The 26,018-nt window shown below is 39.1% G+C and overlaps 1 protein-coding gene across 1 annotated transcript; it reads left to right on the top strand.

Annotated features, from left to right (window-relative positions):
* Positions 1 to 18,474: 18,474 nt before the first annotated feature.
* Positions 18,475 to 23,825, top strand: LOC119685397. Its single transcript, XM_038099666.1, has 2 exons — positions 18,475 to 21,364; positions 21,493 to 23,825. Exons 1-2 carry the CDS (start codon positions 18,475 to 18,477, stop codon positions 23,823 to 23,825), a joined length of 5,223 nt encoding a protein of 1,740 aa, XP_037955594.1.
* The last annotated feature ends 2,193 nt before the right edge of the window (positions 23,826 to 26,018 follow it).

The raw sequence follows: 26,018 nt of genomic DNA, 5'->3' as shown, positions 1-26,018 counted from the left end.
TTTTTTTTTTTTTTTTTAACGAGGTGTAAAGCATCGAAAGCCTAGTCAGTGCGAGACTTTAACTCACTAAAGTCACCCCGATGTCCGACGGTTAGTCCTCTCGTTATCACCGATTTGGTATTTCGTCAAGAGGCCGTCCAGAGCACGAAGCTCAAACGTCAGTTTTTGTCGTCATTTCATTACATCCATTATCGTTGCAGTGATACATGCACTGCAGCTGTTCTTCTTTCCTCTTCCTGCAGTCGCAAACGCCGCATAATTTGAGTTGCGAATGTTTTAACTGCCTTCCATTTAAAGCTACTTGAGCACATTTCGTGCACAATGCTGTTAGGAGATGGTAGATATCCTAGGGCTTCCACAAGTATTTTCCGTTCTTCATTAAACCGTTCGCAGCTAAAGGCTACATGTTCTGCACTTTCTACGATGTTGTGGCAGTTTGGGCAGTATGGACTATCTGACAGATGAAATCTGTAGAGATATTCTAAAAAGCCTCCGTGGCCGCTCAATATTTGAGTCAGATTATAATCAATTTCACCATGTTTTCTTAACACCCATTCCTTAATGTTAGGTATAAGTGTATGTATATGTCCAACGTCCCTTAGAGGACTGCTCCCATCTTTGCTGCCATTCTCTAAATGAATATGCGCGTTCGGCAGATTTTTGATCTATCGTAGGTGTTATGCCTTGCCTGCCATAAAGACGGCTTAACTCTTTTGCATGTATGTCAACTGGTATTTTTCCAGCAATGACGCAGATTGCATCATCAGAGACTGTTCTATAATCGCAGGCAACCCGTAACGCACTGCGTCTGTATATTTGTGCTACCAGACGTAGCTGATGCTTTTTTGCTGCTGCCCATATAGGAGCAGCATAAAATATAATAGAGTCCGTTACAGTAGATAAAAGACGCCTTCTTTCGCCCTGAGGACCACCTGTATTAGGAAGAATTCGCGTTAATGCACTATTCACTGCCGCTGCCTTAGAGCTTACTGCTGTAAGGTGTTGTTTGAAGCTCAGTCTTGCATCGATTATGACTCCAAGGTATTTTATTGCTTCTTGTGATAATATTTCATGCCCGCCAATTATGATTTTCATCTTCTTTTTCTGCTTTCTTGCGGTTATCAGTACTGCTTCTGTTTTTTGCACCGCCAACTCCAGTCCTGCATTTTTAAGCCATCGTTGTACTCTTGCTGCTGCATCGTTACATTTTGCTTCTAAGTGATCAAGCTTTTTGTCAACCACCACTAGTGCGATGTCATCAGCGTATCCAACTATTGTCACTTTATCTGGAAGTCTTATTTTCAGGATTCCATCGTACATAGCGTTCCACAATGTGGGTCCAAGAACTGATCCTTGTGGAACCCCGCCAGTGACCTCATATTGTTTTCTACCTTTTTCTGTGTCATACTGCAGTATTCTATCGTTAAAGTAACTGCAAATAATGCGTACCAAATAATCAGGTACTTTCAGAGTTTTGAGTGCCAGTAGTATCTCAGACCAATTTGCTGAATTGAAAGCATTTTTAATGTCTAGCGTGATGACTGCACAGTATTTCATTGCAGTATATCCTCCGCTGGTAGCTTCCTTTGCAATATTTGTTACCGTTCTAATCGCATCTACCGTTGATCTAGCCCGCCGGAAACCGTACTGCTTATCAGAAAGGCCATTGGGACCTTCCAGATACTGCTGGAGACGTTCACTTATTATTCGTTCAAAAACCTTCCCTATTGTGTCCAACATACATAGAGGCCTATATGCAGATGGTTGGTTAGGTAGTTTTCCTGGTTTAAGCAACAGTACCAGTCGTTGCAGCTTCCATCGCGTTGGAAAAATACCTTCAGTAAAACAGGTATTATATATATCCACGAATATGTGTGGTTTCGCTCGTACCGCAGCCTTGAATAATACATTGGGGACTCCATCCGGCCCCGACGCCTTACCATCTTTTATACGACCCAATGTTTGCATCACTTCTTCTGGTGTCACAGGTGGTATGTTGGTATTCCAATTCACCTGAAACACCTGATCGGTCATTTTCTCCTGTGGAGGAAAAAGTGCCAGAACAACTTCCTTCAATAGAATTGGGCATGTGGGCTGTGGGGACCTCGGTCCTTTTACTTTCTGCATGACGGTTTTGTAAGCCAGACCCCATGGATCTTCATCAGCACTATCTCGCATTTGCTTAAAGCATCGATTTTTGCTCTTTTCAATTGCTTTTTTAAGATCATGTTTTCGAATGCGATACTCTGCATATAGCTCATTGAAAGAAATATGTCGTCTAGCTCTTTGCGCTTTTCTTCGTGCTTTTATACAGGCTCTGCGAATATCAGCTATCTCGCTAGACCACCAATAAACTGGTTGTCGTTTGCCACTATATTTGCATCTTGGCATAGAAATATCACACGCAGTTTCCATTTGTTCCGCCATATCTTCTGCTGTTGTTTTGGAAACTTGAGCATCCTCCCATACTATAGAAAAAGCTTCTGAATTGAAGGCTGATGTTTTCCATTTTTTCTGCCGCACACTTTTGTCTACTTGCTGGTTTACCGTGCTGCGTACTTCCAACATTATAGCCCTGTGGTCACTGTGAGTATAAATGGATTCCTCTACTTTCCATTTTATGTTGTTTGCTGTGACGCGATCAGCAAAGGCCAAGTCAATTATTGATTTACCTCTGACGCAGTCGAATGTATAAACTCCAGGAGTATTCAGCAATACCAGATCCATTGCGGAAAATGTTTCCTCTATCAGTCTTCCTCTTGGGTTTGTGTAAGTACTGCCCCAAGTTGTTGACCAAGCATTAAAATCTCCAGTAATGAGAATAGGACGCTTCCCTCTTAATTCTAGTTCCATTGCAACCATCATACGCTCAAAGTCTTCTAGAGACCATCTTGGTGGAGCATAGCAGCTCACCTGATACAGGCCTTCCATCTTCGCCCATGTATACCCTTTGTCTAGCATGAGCATCTTACTTTGGGGAATTTTTCCACCTACTATCCAAATCCCCGCTTGTCTCTCTGCATCTGTCAGCCAGTTATGCGACTCAATATTACCGTATGGTTCCGATATTAGAACTACATCTACATTATTTTCGGCTACTGTTTGCCGGAGAAGGTTTTGTGCAGCTTTACAGTGATTAATATTTATTTGTAATATTTTCATGTCTTTTTCCTATTCACTGCTTCTTGATATCGCGGACATTTTGCGCTGCCAGCCGCATGCGGTCCTTCACATAACACACATTTTTCAGTATTTGTACAGTTTGCAGCCTGGTGACCTTCCTTACCGCACCGTCTGCAGAGTTTCGTCCGATCCGGTGCTTTACAAGCGGCTGCTATGTGATCATACGCCCATCATTTGTAGCATCTTTTTGGCGATATAACCTCCGTTATTCGGCATCGAACCCATCCCACCTTAATGTGTCCAAGTGCTAACAACTTTTTGGCATCATCCGCAGGCAATGACACATATGCAGATTGTGTGCCTCCATAGGTGGTACGTTTACTCCTTATGGATGATTTGTCCGGTTTTTTTACCTGCGCTTGCTCGCCGATTGCATCAAGTAATTCTTCGTCTGTGTTCAGGTTTGTTATTAGGTCTCTGCACTGAATTGTAACGGTATGTGTTTTAAGGTTGACCGTTGCAATAGATTCCAAGGCTTTTTCAATAGCAGAGTGGTAATCGCTTGACCCTCCATCTTTGCTCCTCTTTAGTTCTATGAGAAGCCCTCCATTTTGAGTTGGCCGCATGGTTCTGACATTTTCGCTCAGAGCTTTGAGCTCTCCACTGTCTTTCACTTTCTTTAGTATGTCCGCATATGTTGTATCATCCACCTTTTTTTCTATAAGAATTGCATCCGCTTTAGGTCTTATAGATCTTATCTTATTTTTGACTTTCGACGATTTTTCTTTTTTCTCGACTTTTGTCCATTTGTCAGACGGCATCTGCAGAGAAACTGTGTCAGCTTTTGTTTTCATGGCAGTGGGCGTATTGCGTTCCTGCTCCGAGCCTTTAGGGCTTAAGTCCACTCTCTTTCTTTTTTTTGGTGGTATTTCTATCGTTTCAGTCACTGTTGCTGGTAGCTTGCGTAACTGTTTTAGACCATCGGTTGGTCTGGATTTTCTTCTTTCGGAATCTAGCTCCGTACTAAGCTCCGTGTGGGTGCGTTTGATTATGCTGCACATTTTCCTGATATCACCGTGAACATTGCGGCGTGGTTCGACATATTGTATTAGTCCATCTATTTCTTTTCCTAAGCGTTCAATTAATTCACTTATGGTAAGTGCGGACTCGCCTGTAGCCACTGCTGGTAATATCAGTCTGTGCTGCGATTTTTTGTTTCGCCGTGCTGTGGTGACATTTTCAGTGGGAGCGGTTTCTGATTCTCCATTGTTTGGTTGCAACTCTGTCATTGTTAGTGCACCTTTTGTCGTACAACTGCTCGGTGCTACTGTTTGTGAAGGGGACCTCTCACTCCCGGAGTTCCTCTTCGGTGGTTCTATTTGTGTTGTGTGCATTACTGTGCTATTTGTTTCTTCTTCGTTTTTATGTTCTGTATTATATATATTTATCATTTTATATGGGCCCCAACTCGCATCCGCTATCTCCGCACGTGCATGTAGTTTCCGTAAGTCTTATGGTTATCTATGTAAACAGGGAGGCCATACGAGGGTTGACTCTGGTCCTTATGGGATCCAGAGTTCAGAGCCAGACTTCAATCCGGAATTAATAGGGAGTACTCTCAACCTAACCTACAAGGTCATCAACAAGATGACTACGCGCATTGAGCGCTATGTGAGACTTGCCAAGTTTTCGTGGGACGGAAGAGGCTACGGATCCTTCTGAGAGCCATTTTTGCAAGATTTCACTCCGCATATTCAGGTAACAGAGATTCGCAACCCCAGCCCATAACAAACTGTGTTTTTAACCTTATTTTCCGGTATGCCATAATCAGGAACCTTACCGGTCTCGGTTCCGATGCCTAACCATAGGCTTGTACAATATTTTTCTACATTCCAACGGTGGTGCTTCAGAGCCATTTTAAGAATGGTAATAGGCGCTGTACACTTCCATCTCCCACGGTGGTGCATTAGCCGCCCCCAATAAAGAGACTGTCGCTGTGCACATTTAGTTCCCACGATGCCACCCCGGGGTGGGGGACGCTTACTGAAAGACGGCGTCTACTCGTCTTGTCACAGGGGCTTCACAGGGTCATTGTGATCTTTTACACCACATCCTCCGACGCCTGCCGGAATTTAGTCGCCTTTTACGACAGGCATGCCTTACCTCGGGAATATTCTAACCCCTATCCCGCAGGGGTATATACTATACTATACTATACTATACTATACTATACTATACTATACTATACTATACTATACTATACTATACTATACTATACTACTATACTATTACCATATATTTTATCTGAATGATGGTTTGAATAGTGTTCAAATTGCTAAAACTTGCAGATTCGTTTTTATTCAATTGAAGTATTAAAGTTGACCGTTGTAATTTATGATACGATAAATAAAATTGTTTGTTTTATTTAGTTTTCAAACAAAATTTATTTTATCAAATAACATTTCTCAATTTTAAAGAAATGGATGTTGCTAATTGTTTGGTATTAATATTTTAATATAAGTTGCTTTTTTTTTGTAACTTCAAGGTATATTAAATTTATTCAATATATAAAATTCTATTTTAACCATATTTCCCTAAAATACATCTACGCTCTTACGCGGCTCTTATGCGACAGACTATAGGTTTTGTAAGTTCATTTGTGTGAAGAAATACCCTTAAAAAATTGAAGCTTTTGAGTGACATCATTAAAACACAGTTGATAACTGTGTTCAACGATATCCTTTTTGTTTATTGATTGTGTTTCTTGCTTTCCAGTAGTTTGCCTTTGCAAGGAAATTAAAATAAAGCATGTGTTTTAAGTACAAAATTTAATTGAAAGTATATATTAATTAAGTACATTTATTATTTAAAAACTTCAGATAAAATTTTGCAAAATTTTGTATTTATATTTTAATTTCTTTGAACAATGTTTGGAATTGTGTTATTACTTCAAGCTTTTTTGGTTGGTTTTTACAATAGAAACTTTATTGATGGAGCACTTGCACCCTACACTTTTACTCTATACTACAAGGCTGTAACTTTGGAGAGTATGGGATTTAGATTATCATTGCGCAGATGCGATAAGTTTTCTTAATGACGTCAATGGAAAAAGCTTTAAAAAAGGACTAAATATTTATGTCGACATAAAGTAAAAGAAGCATTAAATGCCGGCTAAAAGGCAAAGGTTATGTTACTACTATAAACTCATACATCTTACCAATAATGTCCATAATGCTATAATTACTAAATTATTACAAAAAAATGTTTTAAGTTATTTAGCATTTAGATAGAACAGCATTACTGAATAGCTTTTATGCTTGGTAGAGGTTTTTATTTGTTATGAATTTAACTGTTCACCAACTTTAAATTTTATCGATTCAACCACACAAAATGTTCATAAATCGATTGATTTAAGTTTATTTTAATAAGATGTTGTAAAATGTAAGGTCAAGTGGTGCTTACATTTACATTTGTTGTAATAACTGTAGTAACTAACGACGTTTTTGATTAGTAAATCTGTATGGAATAGAGGTTAACTCTCGATTTGTCAAATTTTGTTGCCCAATCGAACATTTTAAGAGTAATCTAACATTTCTGTGGTTTTCTTAGTGGGTATTTATATTTATATTTTTATATTTTTATATGTCGAATCATATAACACTTTTCTTGTCAAATCATTCAAAAAATTTGGGTAGTCTTGAAACTATGTCAAAATATCTAGACTGTTATAAATTAATCTTGCGTGTTACACATTTCGCTCGAGTAATAATAATAAGAGCGAACCCCTTTTTGAAAAATAATTTACTAACTGAAAACTGCGTTATTTAGTTAACACAAAATTTAATTATTAGAAAATTGCACGACTTAAGTTGTGAACCTGTATTCTTCACTTGAATCTTAAGACTAATTTAAATCTAGTTTTATTCGTCCTTTCGTAACAACGATTTGACACAGCAAATCGGGATAATAGACTCACATAAATTATAATTATTTACTTAGGATTATCTAAGTTTACTTATCGTTGTATTTATATTTATTATTTAAGATAACTTAACTGAATACCTTCACAACATAAGTATAATTATTTACTTAGGATCAATCTGAGTTTAGTTATCATTATGTTTATATTTATTATTTGAGATAACTTAACCGAGTTCTGTTATTTTTAAAATGTAAGTCTTCTTTCACACTAGTGTGTTACATTAGGATAGACTTATTTATTTAGGACAAAACTATCGCTTCTAAAGAGTTGTTGCCTAGATTAGTAGGGTGATGGTACATAATTCGCACGATAAAAAAAATTTTCAACCTTTTCAAATAAAGTTCGACAAAAGTAACACAAAAATACAAAAATACAAAAATACAAAAATACAAAAATACAAAAATACAAAAATACAAAAATACATAAAATACAAAAATAACAAAAATACAAAAGTACAAAAATACAAAAAAATACAAAAATACCAAAATACAAAATACAAAAATACAAAAACTACAAAAAATACAAAATACAAAAATACAAAAAATACAAAATACAAAAATACAAAAATCACAAAAAATACAAAAATACAAAAATACAAAAAATACAAAAATACAAAAAAGTACAAAATAACAAAACAATACAAAAATACAATACAAAATACAAAAATACGAAAATAACAAAATACAAAAATACAAAATACAAAAATACAAAAATACAAAAATAACAAAAATACAAAAATACAAATACAAAAATACAAATCACAAAAATAACAAAAAAAAAATTCACATTCATAACTGCCATACGAAGAAGAGGAGCAAAAAAATTACAAATACAAAAACAAAAAAATAACAAAATACAAAAATTAGCAAAAATACAAAAAATACAAATACAAAATACAAAAATACAAAAATTAAACTAAAAATACAAAAATACAAAAATACAAAAATACAAAAATACAAAAATACAAAAATACAAAAATACAAATATACAAAAATACAAAAATACAAAAATCAAAAATACAAAAATACAAAAATACAAAAATAAAAAAATATAAATATACAAAAATACATAAATACATAAATACAAAAATACAGAAACACAAAAATACCAAAATATATATACAAAAATTTTTTACCTCGATGAAGAGTTAAGAAAAGCATTTGTACTTTCATATGAAAAGTATTACTATTAAAGTATTAGTATTATTTGTATTATTAGTATTATCACCCCCTGAGGGATAGGGGTTAGAATATTCCCGTGGTAGGGCATGTCTGTCGTACGAGGCGACTGTCGTCTACCAGGCGTCGGAGGGTATGGCTTAAAAGGTCACAAAAACACTGAGAAGCTCCTGAGCTGAGCCCAGTGCGCGGAGAGTGGTTAAACAGCTGCGCACCATCAAGGGATACAGGAGAGTGCACTGTTCCAAGAGCGGGAAGTTGCACCAACGATGAAGTACTTTCGTGCTCTACGTGAAGACTATGCTAGGCACGAAAGCTGAAAAAATGCATGTCAAAGCAGGAAATTCATATACAGATAAGCATCAATAGGACTTCAGGGTTTAAACACCCATCAGGATCGAGCTCAGTAAGATCGTGATTATGGCATATTGGACAAAATTTACAACAGTGATGATTTTCGGGCTGGCGGATGTGGTGTTCTGTTACCTGAGTATATGAGAGTGACATCTCATAGAAACGGCTTTCAGTTTAATGCCACATCTTCCTCCGTCCTTTTAAAACTTGGCAAGTCTCCAAGAGCGACTATACAATCGAACATCGATAGTGACTAGGAGTTCGCACCCTATAAACATGAACTACAACACAACACAAATGTCAACGGAAGTGCCACTACAAGATGGTTTAAGGAAGTCAGCAAATGGACGAGGGCACGCCAAAGGTGTCACAAAAAACGAATGGTGTGCACCGTTCACCAGGAAATGAGTACAAAATGAAGAATGAAGAGGCGAAGACATACGAAAAATGCGTAACCGCCCTTAACAAAATAAAGCAAGCCATAAATCGGCAAAGAAATGTCTCGACGGACATTAAAGAGGGTGTTCATGAACACCAAGGTCTGCCTTAACCCAAGGCAGTAAAAAAAAAGGAAAAACTACGAAAAGAAACTTTTCTGATTGACATACCGAACGTGCAACGGCAAAAACGTGTGGTGACAAGTCCAGTGGCGCAAACAACAGAAAATGAGAGTGCCAAAAAGATTCGAAAAGGCATATCCGAAGAGAGGCGAAACGTCAACCGGAAGAAACCTAAAAGCCCAAAGGCAAACGGGAAACAAAAAAAAATGAGACCCCTGCCACCTCGATGGGACAAGTGAAAACAACTGCCGACTCGAAGATATAGACAAGGACTGCAGGAAAGGTAGAGACAGAAGCAAGGAGGGCCAGATCAAACAAGGACAGGGGTCGGAATACAGAAGCAGTTCTCATAAAACCGACGGGAAGCCAAACCTACGCGGATATTTTAAAAAACTTCCGTTCGAAAGTCAAGTCCAGCGATTCGGACGTCAAAATTCGCGCAGTTCGAAAGACAATGTCGGGAGCTATGTTTCAAGAGCTTGATGAAGAGACCAAGGCAAGCCTAGAGTTCTGCGAGAAAATTAGGAACGCTTTGCAGGAAACAGTGGAGGTAACCGGGCTAACACCGACAACTGCAATAGAGATAAGAGACCTAGACGAGCTCACGACAACTGCTGAAGTCGAAGAAGCAGTCAAATGAATCCTTTCAAATGGAATTGATCGATTGAAAGCCATGGTCAGTAAACCGAATAACCGAGAATTGGTCAGAGTTTATGTGCAACTCCCAACTACAGCAGCGGAAAAGCTTCTTGAGGCAGACTCAATCACTATTGGATGGATCAGAGCGAAAATGCGGGTGCGCAGTGAAACAAAGCGTTGTTCAGGTGCCATGCCGTAGGACATATTCAAAGAAACTGCAAGGGTCCAGACAGAACGAATCTCTACATCAAATGTGGTGAACCTGGACACAAATTAAAGGGTTACACGAATCCTCCAAAGTGCTGCATATGTTCCGATGCTGGCCTTACAACCGTTGATCACATCGCTGCGTCTGACAAATGTACATCGGTTAAAACCCAGAAATGACAAGACTTCTGCAAGTAAATATGCACCGTAGCAAGACAGCAGACGTCCTTCTATTACTACTCGTGCATGAACGGAACGTGGATGTTGTCATAATCAACGAACAGTATAGAGAAATCAATAGTGGTGCTTTCTTGGCTGACAGCAGTGGAACAGCAGCTATTTGGCTTTCATGCGCTGAAAACTTCTCTTTTTTGGGTAGTGGTGCTGGAGGCGAATACGTTTGGGTGCGAAACCGTTACTTAACCCTAATGAGCTGTTATCTAACACCTAGCGACAGCATTGGCGAGTTCCAAACAAAAGTAAACGCAATCGAGGATTGCGCCATCCAAACATTCGGCAACTTCATCATAGCGGGCGACTTCAACTCGAAGGTCATCGAATGGGGTATGACAACCACAAACTCTAGAGGTAGGCGAGTCCTCGACATGGCGGCCAGATTAGAGCTGGTAGTTGCAAACAAAGGAACGGTTCCCACCTTTCTCAGACTAGGATGCGAAGGCACAATTCCAGATATCACTTTAGTGTCAGATAGGATAGCAGGTACGCTAACGAGATGGTCAGTTTTGGAGGACTTAGTGACCACTAATTCATCTGGTTCACAGTCGAATTACTCAGCAGGCCAAATGGAAACTGCGGAAAAAAATCTACTCGCAAATGGTCCACAAACAAACTGAATCGAATTATTTTTCTCAAGGTGCTTGACGAGAGGATGACGAGAAAAGCTGGAGTGAGAGACACCAGAAGCTTGGTGTGCCACACAATGCAGAACATAACACAGGCCTGCGACGCAGCAATGCCTAGAGCTACAAAAAACTCTGGAAGAAAAGCAGCCTATTGGTGGACCGAGGAAATAGCTGAGCTTCGAAGGGTCTGCCTTCAAGTGCGGAGGGGAATGACCAGGGCCAGGACCCGAAGCAACGCCACGGCAGAAATTGAAGCACTGAAAGCGGCGAGGAAAGCAAGGAAAGCTATCTACAGAAGTAAGAAAAGAAAATGGGAAGAGCTGCGTAACAACGTAAATAACGACCCATGGGGACTTGGCTACAAGATCGTTATGCGGAAACTAGATACCTTGGCATCAATTCCTGATCTGGAAGAAAGTATGATGGACAACATCGTAAATTCTCTCTTTCCGGATCATGAAGAGCGAGGAGATCCCGAAAGGACCTTCATTGACGACGCACCATTTTTCATAGTATACGAACTTAAAGCCGCAGCACGTTCTTTGAAGAACAACAAGGCTCCAGGGCCAGATGGTGTTTCATCAGAGGTAATTAAACTAATAACAGCTGACCGCCCGAAACTCCTGCTTGAAATGTTTAATTCTTGCCTGAAGGAAGGAATCTTTCCAGAGGTTTGAAAAAAACAGCAACTAACTGTTGCTGTTTTTTTTAACTGGCAACCCCGAGATGCCAAACGCATACCGTCCGCTTTGTATGCTCGACACATCAGGGAAATTACTGGAGGGACTGCTAAAACCGCGCATAACAAAATTAATCGAGATCGCTGGGGGACTATCTAACAGACAACACGGCTTCCGGCCAGGAAAGCCCACCATAGGAGCTACCGCTGACATGGTGGCATCCGCTGCACAGCGTAGCAATGCCTACTCGAAGCGCACAGTCCTTCTGGCGGGTCCAGACATTCGTAACGCGTTCAACAACCTACAATGGATTGATGTGATCAACGCCCTAGAAAGGCGCTTTAGTACACCTGTGACCTAATGCAAATGCTCAGCAGTTACCTTAGCGATAGAGAACTTCTCTACCACACAAGTAACGGCATGAAAACCAAAAAGATTTCTTCTGGAGCAGCACATGGTTCGGTTCTCGACCCCAATCAATAGAATGCAAGCTATGACGAAATATTCTCCATCGAAATACCAGACAACGTTCACCTTGTCGGTTTTACTGATGATGTAGCTGCAGTCATCACAGCACGAAGTGTGCACGAAATGAGCCTAAAGCTAGCAACCGAGAAGACTGAATTGATCTTACTAACGAAGCGGCAAATACCCCTGGAAATCGAAATGCAGGTCTAGGACTAATGAAATATCTAGGCATTCAACTGGATTCTACGATGTCGTATTGGGCTCAGATAAACCATGTTGTCGAAAAAGCTTCAATGGTCTCAGCGTCCCTTAGCGAGATGATGGCAAACGTTGGTGGACTAACAGAAGGTAAATGAAAATTGCTAATGGCAGTAGTGAACGCAGTACTACTCTACGGTTCGGAAGTATGGTCGAACACCTTACAGATTAATCAGAAGCGAAATGCGCTCCAAAAAGTCCAGAGAACAGCGGCACTTAGAGTAGCATCAGCTTACCGAACGGTCTTCGGCGTGGCGATTCTTGTGATCAGTAGCGCAATACCCATCGACCTCTTGGCCATGGAATTGAGGCGAGCATGGTTAAGCATGGTAATTTGTATTGTTTGTATTATTTGTATTATTTGTATTACTTGTATTATTTGTATTATTTGTATTATTTGTATTATTTGTATTATTTGTCTTATTAGTATTATTAGTATTATTTGTATTATTAGTATTATTATTGTACGATCAAACCGAAATGTCTGATCAACGTTGGAATCAACTATTTGCAAGCACTGAACACTTGAATCCAGTACTTATGTTGATTCTATTTAAACAAGAAAACCACTGAGTACTTGAACCCAGAGATTTCGACGATTGTCCTAATTATCCTAGTCACTGAACACTTAAATCCAGAGAATAGGCGCTTATGTGACGTCAGTTTAGCACTTGAACTAAATTTACAAAGCTAATAGAATAAAGCAATGAATTAACAACGAATGTGGCTTCGCATCAATTGAATTGTCAAAAATTCAATTGTGCCTTTTATTTAAAATTAATAATCAATTTACAACAAATAAATTAACTAAAATAACGACCATGCATGCCAAACAATGAACTTGTTACAAACTGCAAGAGTGCATTTTCTTGCAGACGAAATTTGACGCTTTTGTTTTCATGAGCAAACAAAGCGTATGACGTATGTTTTTTGGGCATTGCATTGACAAAATTATTTTTTGCAACAAAATATATTTGAAATGAAATATTACAACAAATTTTTCATACAAAATAATACAAACAAATTATATATACATAATAATATAATGTAATATTTAACAATTAGTATTCTTAGTATTGTTAGTTTTATTACATTTCATAGTATTATTTGTATTATTTTTATTATTTGTATTGTGTGTGGGGTTAGAATTATTAGTATTATTAGTGCTATTGGTATTATTAGCGTTATTAGTATTATTAATATCATAAGTATCTTTGGTATTATTAGTATTATTAGTACGCTTTGTACTATTAGTACCATTATTATTATTAGTATTTGAAAAAAGTACAAGCGTTTTCGTATTTATTTTTAAATTCAATGTATACTTTCTTAACAAATTATACAAAGTATATTTTTAAATTATAATTTTCAATTCAATACAATTTAAGATATTATGACTTTTTGAAAAAAGAATCACTAAGAAAATATAATTTACACTCAAATACGCGTGCTGCTCTTTCGGGACTTGAAATGCATGAGAAGCAACCGAAAAGACAGTTCAGTAGGGAAGCTAAAAAACCGTATAAAATTAACGTTCTTTTTATATTTTAAGAGTACCGTATGTTATGTGCAAGGTTGACGAAAGTCAACATTGGGTTGCAAATCAACAATAAAAAATAATTAATATTAATTAATTTAATATTTATTATTTTTTTTGCACTTACAACAAACGGCTGAAAGAATCGAACCAAAAAAGAGATAAACAAATTAAGTATCAAAAGGATTTTTAATGCACAAATAATTCTATATTTTGCCGCAAAAACCAAACTAAACCGAGCATCGCTATTCTGTGTGTTGATTTTACAAAAGTCAACTGCATACTATTTTATACTGCCATCCTGTATCGTGCATTCTGCTCTTTTTGTAGTGCTGCCACTGAGTTTAGTCATTTTTACACTTTATATACCATTCTTGTATGATGTCGCCACAGTACCCCCCTCCTAGCGGCGGAGTTTGGGCTACGGCGCGCTACGAATGTAGAGAGATTAATGCAGTTACTCGCGGTAGTCACACAGTTTCGTTGGAAAATGCACTACTCGGCCAGAACGCGTAACCTTTGAAGAATCAACTGGTGGTTTTGGAACCTTCTTCTCGAATATTTCTGCCCGCTCAGGATTGACTACGGAGGGTGGCGAGAGCTGCTTGCCAATATCTTCATCGTTGGTGAGGTAAGCTGGTTTCAATCTGTCCAATGCGACGGTACACCTGCTCCCTCTTCTGTTAATCACGAAATTTGTTTCCTCTCGTTGCAGTACTTGAAACGGTCCTTCATACGGTTGTTCAAATGGAGCTCTCACTCGATCGACGCGCACGAACACAAACTTGCTGGTTTGTAAGTCGCCGGAAACATAGACTGGATGATGTCCGTGTCTACTGCCGTTGATCGTCTTCAGCTGGGCCAATGTTCTACGTAATGCTGAAACAAAATCGGTCTCACCTGGCATTTTTTTAACAATAGCTGTCCTGGAGCACGTAACGGGTTTTCGTACAGCATTTCAGCAGAACTGGCGCCAAGATCTTCCTTCCTTGAAACCCAATAGTCTGGATAACTCGCGGAAGATCGTTGACTCTAACTGACGTCCTAAATCTGTGGTGATAATGTGAGGCACGCCATAATGTGCTATCCACCCTTCTATTAATGCGCCGGCGATGATTTCGGTGGTTATATCCGGTACAGGCGCCACCACGGGCCACCGTGAAACACAGTCGATGCACGTAACACAGTATCGTTTACCCTGCGACAGCGGTAGTAGTCCGATGATGTCTATATGTACATATTGGAAACGCTCGTCCACGCCTGCGAAACTGTCTATAGGTGACTTGGTGCGCCGGTGGACTTTAGACAATTGGCATGCGGTGCAATTCTTGACAAATTCGGCTGCGTCTCTCGCTAAACCTGGCCAGACGAAACCTGCTTGGATCAGTTTGCATGTGGCTCTTACGTCTGGGTGTGCTAAGTTGTATAGCTTTGTCATCACTAACTTACGGCAACAGGCTGGAACGAACGGTCGCACATTACCCTTGGAAATGTCACAAACGACTTCAATATTGTAAATGGGTAACTTATACGCAATGAGCTTTAACGGTGTGTTGGCTTGATGTTCAAGTATCACGCGCAGCTCGTCGTCTGACACTTGCGCCTTTGCTATCACGTCCACCTGCGCTGCCTCAAATTCAATTTGTACGATACGCGAAAGCGTATCGGCCACGCAATTGTCTGCACCAACTATATGGCGGATGTCAGTGGAGAACTGGCTTATGAATTCCAGCTGCCTAACGCGCCGTGGCGAAGTCTTCTCGCTGTTCTGCCTGAACGCAAACGTGAGTGATTTATGGTCAGTCGGAATGATGAATTCGCGCCCTTCGAGTGCGTACTTGAAGTGCTGTATAGCTTGGGCGATGGCGGTCAGCTCTCTGTCGTAAGTGCTGTATTTTAATTGAGCCGTATTCAACGCCTGACGGCATTGCATAGAAACGGTCGATAAAAATTAATCATCTCCAGGAAACGTCGTAGCTCCTCCACCGTTGCTGGAAGTGGAAAATCGCTTATTGCGGCTACCTTGCTTTCGGGAGGCTTGAAACCGTGTGCGCTGATGGAGTGGCCCAAGAATTCGATCTCGCTGCGCCCAAATTCAGACTTGGCAAAATTTGCAGTCAGACCAGCTTGTCGAAGACACTCAAAAACGGTTTGAAGATGTACTCAATGTTCTGCTGCGTTTTTAGAAGCGATGAGTATGTCGTCGATGTATGCGAAAACAAAATCTAGTCCAGCCAAGGTTGCGTTGATAAACCGTTGAAATGTCTGGGCTGCGTTTCGTAGGTCAAATGTCATGAAACTGAACTCGAATAATCCAAAAGAAGTAGAGGATGGTTGTCACGTAATGCAGAAAAGGGATCGGGTACCAGTCCGGCTTCGTTTGCGCATTCAACATGCGATAATCGTCGCATGGTCACCACGTGCCGTCGTTCTTCAGAACCATGTGCAATGGGCTTGTCCAAGGACTCTTTGACGGCTGACAAATGCCTCTTCGTAATAAATATTCCAACTCCTTCTTCGCTTCCTCCAATTTAGTCCCAGAAAGACGTCGTGGACGAGCGAATGCTGGAGCGCCAGTGGTCTCGATGAAATGTTCGACTTGCATATCGCACGTGCGAGAGTTATCGCGCAATGTGGCTAGGTCGCGGTATTCGCTCAACAAAGAACCATAGTCATCTGCAATAGGATTGGCTCGGATGCTGTTCACTTGCCCAACTGCTGCCGCTCCTTTTGCTGCTACGAGCGTTTTGTTGTCCACTAGTTGTTTCCGTTTCATATCAACCAGTAGGTTGTAATACCTCAAAAAATCTGCGCTGACTGTGGGATAGTTTACGTTCGCCATCACAAATGTCCATGGAAATTCGCGCCTTAACCCAAGGGACAATGACAGACGTTTGGTGCCGTATGTGCGTATTGTCGTACCATTTGCAGCAAACAAACTGGGTAATGATAAATCAACTGACTTGCCTCGCTTAATACCGTATTTTTTTGGTAGTACACACAGGTCCGCTCCGGTGTCGATCAGAAATGCGGTTGACGTTGCCGGATCTAGTACTGTCAGTTTTTCGGCTTTGCTTGAGAGGTATAAGAGCATGGCTGACAGCATCTGCGCGCCTGCTCTCCGAATCTGCTGTGAAACCAGCACCAACCAGAGTGATTTACGGACTGCGATCGCATTAGGCTCCTTCTGCGTGAGCACTGCTGGGTTCTCGACGGCTGGCGTCCTCCAAAGTCCAATTAGCTCAACCGCTGTTTGATCTGGTCTAAGCGCTGGCACTTAGCATTACACGTCGCTGCAGCTATTTGGGGGTAGTCTCTTGCTTCGCAAATTTTGTCGGCCAGTTTGGTTAACTCTACCAGGCTGGATGCCTGTAAGATGGCACGTACTTGCGGTGGTAGACGTTGGAGCCAGAGAGACTTCAGAAATTCGTTACTGACTTTGTCTTTCGACAGCGCTGTCAGCTCGTTCAACAGTTCCGATGGTCGGCGATCTCCTAGTTCGATCTCTGAGACATGTTGTTTATGTATGGTGCTTGCAGTTTTACCTCTCTGCTTCGTTCTAATAACAGCCTTTGTTTGTGTAAATAAAATTTAATTTGAATGCTTTAACTTTAAATTAAATCGAAGTTCGGCAAACGTTGTTTACGTCACTTAACCTCTTTCATCCAATGCGCTTGGATGTTTTTGGAACGTATTGAAATGACTCTTACTGCGCGATCACGTCGGGGTCACCACTTTAGCATAAATGCTACTTACACAAATTGTTTCTTGTTCTTAGGCGTGCAATACACGTGTATATATTAATTTAATATTTATTATTGTTTTGCACTTACAACAAACGGTTGAAAGAATCGAACCAAAAAAGAGATAAATAAATTAAGTATCAAAAGGATTTTTAATGCACAAATAATTCTATATTTTGCCGCAAAAAGCAAACTAAATCGGGCGTCGCTATTCTGTGTGTCGATTTTACAAAAGTCAACTGCATACTATTTTATGCTGCCATCCTGTATCGTGCATTCTGCTCTTTTTGTAGTGCTGCCACTGAGTTTAGTCATTTTTACATTTTATACACCATTCTTTTGTGATGTCGCCACAGTATTATTATTATTATTAGTATTTCTAGTATTATTAATATTATTAGTGTTATTTGTATTAGTTGTATTATTTGTATTATTTTTATTATTTGTATTGTTGTATTATTGGTATTACATGTATTATTTGTCTTATTAATATTATATTATTAGTATTATTTGTTTTATTTCTGTTATTAGTATTATTAGTATTATTTGTATTATTGGTATCATTAGTATTATTAGTATTGTTGCCGAAAATTGCGAATAATTTAAAAACCTTTGTCTGGCAATCATGACAAACAGCTGACTTGGAGACTTCGAAATTTTTAGTAAATTTCCGTTTTTCATTTTTTCTCTTTTCTTGTTTGTGATTGCTAGACAAAGGTGAGTAAATTTTTAGTTTAATTTTTCAATCGTAATTTTTTAATGTAATCATTAATCATGTTACAGATTTTTTAAGCGCAAAATAAAGAGTGCTATTTAAAATTGTCATAAGGGCATTTATATACTTATTTTTACAACAAGAAATTCTTAAAAAATCTTTATAATATGGAAAATGATAATGACGTGGAGCTGCCTCTTCAAAAAGGTTTAACATCAGCAGCCATACTTGAAGTTGGAGATGCAGATGGTGATGATAAAATCTCACACAAACACAATGAGGATGATGGTCAACATAGTAGACAACAGCAGCAGCCCAGCGCCAACATTACTCGAATAAAACAACTTAAGTTGCAACAACTAGAGGAGTCGTTGCAGATCAGGGAGAGCTATTTGCGGGAAAAATTTAAAATCCTCACTGCAGATAGTGACGACGAGGGTATCGTGGAATCACATTTGCCTGAAGTTGGGCAATTACCTCAGCTGAATGCACATCAAGCCGTAGCTGATGAACACTTTTCGCCACATGGCCAACCTCATCTACAGAGTACACCAAGGTTAGTAAATAATCCATCTCTTTATACCTTACAGATCGCTCCCACGCTTACGTCGTCTCAGCTAGCAGCGCGTCAATGCATACCGAGAGATTTGCCTACCTTCCGCGGCGATCCAGAAGAATGGCACATTTTTATAAGTGCGTACGAGCAAACTAAGCAAATCGCAGGTTTCTCCGATTATGAATGTCTAATGCGCTTACAGAGGTGCCTCATTGGTAAAGCGCGCGATGTAGTACGCAATATGTTGGTGTTGCCTAATATGGTTGGAGAAATAATAAACACTCTTCGTATGTATTTTGGACGACCAGAAATTATTCTAAATAAATTAATTAAGAAAATGCGTCAGTTACCGCCTCCAAGGGGTAGGCTGGGCGATTTAATTGACTTTTCAGTCAACATTAATAATGTAGTTGCAACAATTGAGGCATGTAAGCTGAATAGTTATTTTAATAATCCACTCTTATTACATGAGCTAATAAGTAAATTAGCTGAAGATATGAAGCTCAAATGGGCACTACATTCAGCATCAATAGCCGAACCTACACTTCGCGATTTTTCAGCGTGGCTCTCATCTTTAGCAAATGCGGCAAGTAGAGTAGCTACACCTTCTTTTTTAGATAAACCACTAAAAAAGGAAGGACGAGTGCACGTACATCAGACAGCTGAAATGACAACCACGGCAGTTAGGTGTTACATTTGTGGTGGCGGACATATAATAATGGAATGTGAAATATTCACGAACGAGCCTACCAATCAACGCTGGCGCATTGTCAAGGAAAAGAAGCTGTGCCGACAATGCTTAGGCGAGCATAGGCGTCGCTGTTTCAGTAATAAAGTGTGTGGCATTGATGGCTGCAATGCACGACACCACCCCATGCTGCATTCTCGGATAGACCAATCTACGCCAGCAATATCTTCTACAGCTAACAATGTTTCATCGGATATAGTAGAACAAATAAGTTTAAGTCCATACTCAAACAAAGCGTTACTCAACAACCATAATTCATCAGTGAATAAAAACTGGTCATATTGCCGAATTCTTCCAGTTACTTTATATGGCACCAAAAGGACTATTAACACATATGCATTGATGGACGATGGGTCAACACTAACGCTTATTGAATCAAGTCTAGCCGATGAATTGGGAAACGATGGTATCCAGGATGCGCTATGCATTAATTGGACAGGTAATATCAGTCGACAGGAAAATAACTCAAAAAGGCTCAACTTACAAATCTCTGCCAATGCTCCTCAAGCTAAAAAATTCCCATTGAAAAATGTCCGCACAGTAAGCAACTTACGCATGTCAGCAGAATCTTTTGCAGCTGATAAAATAAAGCAATGGTATCCGCATTTAGATGGCTTGCCTCTAGCAAGTTATACAAATGCTGTCCCCATGCTAATTATCGGCGTAAATAATCCAAACTTAATTTCAGCACTTAAGGTGAGAGAGGGTGGCTGGCAAGAACCCGTGGCGGTGAAAATACGTCTTGGTTGGACAGTTTTTGGTGGTGGTGAATTAAACCACCGTAACAACTTAAACCTACACAAATGTAGCTGTGGACAAGAAGCTGATAGGGAGCTTCATGAGTTAGTAAAGACATTTATAGTAAACGAGAATGTCGCGGTGGCTACTCCAAAAGCAGAATTACTTTCAGTTGAGGATCAGCGAGCAGAGGAAATAATGCGCAAGTGCCTGTTACGCGGAAACCGCTACGTTGTCAATTTGCCATGGAACACCGATACGGTCGAATTGCCAAATAGCTTGCCGATGGCATTACGTCGAGCGGAGTGCTTACGTCGAAAAATGCATGGGGACCCTGAATTGTGTCAAAAGCTAAAGGAACAAATCACTACTTTAGTCAGCAAGGGCTACGCAACTGAGTTGCCACCAGAAGCAATTAACGAGCGAGGTGGGAAGATTTGGTATTTACCAATTTTTATTGTGTGCAATCTACTTAAACCGAAAAAGCATAGATTAGTTTGGGATGCTGCAGCCAAAGCTGAAGGAGTGTCACTAAACGAATTTTTGCTGAAGGGACCGGATATGCTGCGACCACTTATAAACATATTATTAAATTTTCGTATAGGAAGAATAGCTGTCTGTGGTGACATTGCTGAAATGTTTCATCGAATTCTAGTACAAGAAGCAGATACTGATGCTCAGAGATTTCTATGGTTCAGCGAGACATTTAAAAATATTTGCGTTTATAAATTAAATGTAGTTAGCTTTGGTGCGCGATGTTCACCATATATAGCGCATTTTATTCGAAACCTGAACGCAGAAAGATTTATAGCTGAAAATCCTAGAGCAGTGTACGCTATTAAAAACAATCATTACGTGGATGACTTTATAGATTCAACAAATTCCATTGAACAAGCAATAGCATTAGCCGAGGCAGTTCGCAACATACATGAACGAGGTGGTTTCCATATGAGAAGTTGGACAAATAATGCACCAGAAGTTTTAGCTGCGTTAAACGAAAATAGTGAACAGACGGGTAAGTCGTTTGATAATAATATCGACACACTTCCGATCGAAAAAATTCTCGGCATGTATTGGGACCCGAAGTCAGATTGCTTTAAATTGTTTTAAAATTCGTTCGTTTACGTCGTAATGTTTTTGCAGATGAAATTGTACCCACTAAAAGAGAAGTACTTCAAATTTTAATGTCCATTTTTGATCCATTGGGACTGGCAGCTTGCCTCACATCATATTTAAAAATACTTATTCAGGATATTTGGAGAAGCGGAATCGACTGGGATCAACCACTGGTACCCGATCTTATGGGCAAGTGGTTAGCTTGGGTTGCCTGCATGCCTATTTTTGCTAATATTTCTGTACCCCGTTGTTATTCACCATACATAAAAGAAAGTTCATGTGATGTACAAATTCATACATTCGTAGATGCGAGTGAGTTTGCTTATGCAGCTGTATCATACTTCCGCATTAAAGATAAATATGGAGTAAGTACGAGGATCGTAGCAGCAAAAACCAAAGTCGCTTCAATGCGACCGATGTCTATTCCAAGAATGGAGCTACAAGCTGCTGTAATTGGCACACGGCTTATGAATACAATATGTAAAGTACACACATTTGATATTAAAAAGCGTTTCATTTGGAGCGATTCCAAAACGGTGCTAAAGTGGTTGCGTGGTGATCCACGTCAATTTCAACAATTCGTAATGTTTCGCATTGCAGAAATTCAAGAAGCATCAACCGTCGAAGAGTGGAGATGGGTACCCACGAAATTAAATACTGCAGACAGTGCAACGAAAACAAAACAAAGTCCCGAATATGTGCAGCGGTGGGTCGAAGGACCAGAATTTTTGCTACAAGACGAGGATAAATGGCCAACTGAGGTGGACTTAGGTCCGATGGAGACCAGTGAAACTCGTGCAAAATTTTTATATCATCGCGAGACACAACCATGTTTCAATTATGAATATTTTTCATCCTGGATCAAGTTGTACCGTGCCGTTGCAAATTGGCTACTCTACATTGGGAAACTAAAGGCTCGTTGTGGCGGTTTCAATGCTACAAACGTTATTTTGACTGTTCAACATATTGAGCGCGCGAAGCTCTTAATATACAAAAGCGTGCAACAGGAACTACTTGAAGATTGGTCGACACTGAAAATGGGGAGAATAATAGAAAGGAACAGTCCGTTATATAGGTTGCAGGTGTATATGGATAACAATGAGCTCATAAGAGTAAAAAACAGAGCGAGTAACTTTACGAATGAGTGTAAACCTCAAACTGATTTTATTTTCTTACCGCCAAAACATAGAGTATCGTACCTTATATGTGCGCACTATCATGAACGATTTTATCACATCCAACATGAAACTGCTTTAAATGAGGTCAGACAATTGTATTTCATACCAAAATTAAGACCATTATTCAAATCGATGCGACGAAACTGCAACGTATGTAAAATTTCATCGGCAATACCTCAAGCGCCGCAAATGGCCTTACTTCCCCCAGCACGACTAGCAGCTTTTCAACGTCCATTTACTCATGTGGGTATTGATTATTTTGGACCAATGGTGGTTATTGAGAATCGCAAAGCACTGAAAAGGTGGGGTGTTATAATAACTTGTTTGACTATCAGAGCCGTTCACATCGAAATCGCCCATAGTCTTAGTACTGACTCATGCCTAATGTGTTTAAGAAATTTTATTGCCAGACGAGGAGAACCTATCACCATCTACAGCGATAATGCAACGAATTTTCACGGTGTCGAGAACGTTTTAAGAAAGGAGTTAAAGAACATTGATTCCTCGGTTATGCAACACAAGCTAGCTCATCAAGGAATAGACTGGAAATTTAATCCACCGGCAGCACCACATATGGGAGGAGCGTGGGAGCGACTGATTAGAACAATTAAGACAGTGCTGTATCAAATTTCGCCATCTCAACGTTTTACGGATGAAAGTTTACGTACTGCATTACTTGAAGTTGAAATGATCATCAACTCGCGTCCTTTAACCTACGTGTCACTCGATAGTGAAGATGAGGATCCAATAACTCCAAACCATTTCTTGTTGGGGAGCGCTAATGGTTTGAAACCATTTTGTGATGCTAAGAGAATCGATCCAAAGATGTGCCTCCTACAATCTGAGATGTTTGCAAATCAATTTTGGCGACGATGGGTGCGTGAGATACTTCCGACATTAACGCGTCGCGGCAAATGGTTCAATAAAGTGAAACCCATTACGGTAGGAGACGTTGTGCTGATAGTTGATGAAACAGCTAAGAGAAATACTTGGGTAAAAGGCATAGTTATCGAGACAACTGTAGCGAAAGACGGCCAAGTAAGACGAGCTAAGGTCAAAACAACAAAAGGCTTTTTGGAGCGCCCTGCCGTAAAGCTGGCCATTCTGGATATCGGCAAAGTTGACGCAAACGACATTGGGGTCGCCTGCGGGGAGGAGAATGTTGCCGAAAATTGCGAATAATTTATAAACCTTTGTCTGGCAATCATGACAAACAGCTGACTTGGAGACTTCGAAATTTTTAGTAAATTTCCGTTTTTCATTTTTTCTCTTTTCTTGTTTGTGATTGCTAGACAAAGGTGAGTAAATTTTTAGTTTAATTTTTCAATCGTAATTTTTTAATGTAATCATTAATCATGTTACAGATTTTTTAAGCGCAAAATAAAGAGTGCTATTTAAAATTGTCATAAGGGCATTTATATACTTATTTTTACAACAAGTATTATTAGTATTATTTGTACTATTAGTAATATTAGTATTGTTAGTATTTTCAGTATTCTTAGTTTTATTACTATTATTAGTAGTAGTATTATTTTTATTATTTACATTATTTGTATTTTTTGTGTTATTAGAATTATTAGTATTATTTGTACTATTGGTATTATTTGCATTATTAGTATTATTAATATTTTAAGAATTTCTTGTATTATTAGTATTATTAGTACTATTAGTACTATACCATAAGTGCTATTACTATTATTAGTATTATTTTTATAATTTGTGTCATATGTATTATATGCATTATTTGTATTATTATTATTATTAGTATTATTTGTATTATTAGGTCGACATAAATCCTCTGCCTAACCCTCCCCTTGGGTGTCCACTGGTAATAGAGAGTTCTGATTGCAGACTCTTCTAGCTAAGAATTGGAGTTTGCTGTGATTCATTGGCGTGAGGTCTCTGGGGACAACAGAGGTAATGATGCACTAGGCTATACCGACGGATTCTTCAGGTCCTTAAGGGCTTTCCTTGTCAGATTGGCTACTGCGGAGCAAAAAATTCTGTTCAACGGCTTCTACGGCCAATATGGCTTCAACGGCAACAACTTTGGCTATACTGACACCGATTGTATGATTTTGAATTGTCTGAATTATAAATTGTCTGAACCCTGGGCTGACAGCTTCAGTATTCTGTTACCTCCGTCGCGTTAAAATCGTGGCTGACCTCAGGAAGCGCTCAATACCCGTCGCCGTTTAGTTGGTGGTGTAGGTGATGTTGAGCGAAGCTCCCTCTTAATATCTGCCTGGCTCTGAATGTATGTGCTCATAAGGCTATACATCAACCTTCACATGGACCTCACTGATTCAAAGGGACCCATGGGACATTTTAAAAGATGACTTCACGTCGGATGGAGATAGCGGACCTGAGTTGGGACCCATTAATATGAAAAATCTGTATTTAAATAAAAAATAAACAAAACTTTCTGCTATTGGAAGACCGGTAGCAACCCCAAGCAGGAGACTGCAAAACTCGAGTGGTACCTCCAACTCCACTTCCAATGAATTTAAAATCTCGTCGCAAATACCTTCTGGAAGCAGAAATACTGCATATACCAGTCGGTATTGTAGTGTCATATCAGACCATGACCACACGCAATTCAATGTATGCGATATGATGATCTGACACTTTAACCCAAAACACTTCAAATCATTATTTATAACCCAGAAACCCAAATTGTATAGCACAATAATTTATGAGTTGGTAATTCGACTCCTTTGTTTTGTCATTTCTTTATGACAAACGTTTTAGTGCATAGCGAAGTATAATTACTTCAGCATGTGCTTGGCAATTTGGATTTCGGAATCTAGAACACATTAAAATATGTCAAGTGTTGTGCGGATCATATTGCAAGCAATTGTGCATGCAATATGATTTGCCCTCTTTTACAGTTGGTCACCATATGTGTGTCAACTATTAAGAAATGATATTGTTGACCAATGACGTAAGTATATAGAAACTAAGAATTATATTAACCAATAGAATTTAAGTAAATAATAATAAAATGTAAAATAGATTATTGTAAAACCGAACTATGATCGGTATGAAAAATATAATTGTACGACAGTGGAGTTCTGAACGTTATATTGAAAAGTGTACACTAAGTTTGTTAATATGATAAATAAAAATAAATAATTGAATTTGATATTAAAATATAAAAATGTGTTTGAATTTTAAATTTATGGACTTAAAACCCCACATGGCGATCCTGCAAATTTGCCAAACGGCAAACGGAAATATTAGCTAAATAATATATTTAAAAAAAACTTTAATTTCATAAAAACAACTGCATTCGGCTCTAGAATCAATGTGCTAAAAGAAAAATAAAAAGTGAACTATTTGTACAAAAATTTAAAAATTTCAATAAATTTAAAT

Source organism: Teleopsis dalmanni, chromosome 1 (assembly GCF_002237135.1).
Source record: "Teleopsis dalmanni isolate 2A chromosome 1, ASM223713v2, whole genome shotgun sequence".
In the NCBI taxonomy this organism is placed as follows: Eukaryota; Metazoa; Arthropoda; class Insecta; order Diptera; family Diopsidae; genus Teleopsis; species Teleopsis dalmanni.
This window is presented reverse-complemented; position numbering and strand designations above follow the sequence as displayed.

Excerpts from the sequence above, each read along its gene's own strand:
- LOC119685397 (XM_038099666.1), top strand. The coding sequence starts at position 18,475 with ATGGAAAATGATAATGACGTGGAGCTGCCTCTTCAAAAAGGTTTAACA. Across the intron at positions 21,365-21,492 it reads CGAAAATAGTGAACAGACGG|ATGAAATTGTACCCACTAAA; the intron begins GTAAGTCGTTTG and ends ATGTTTTTGCAG.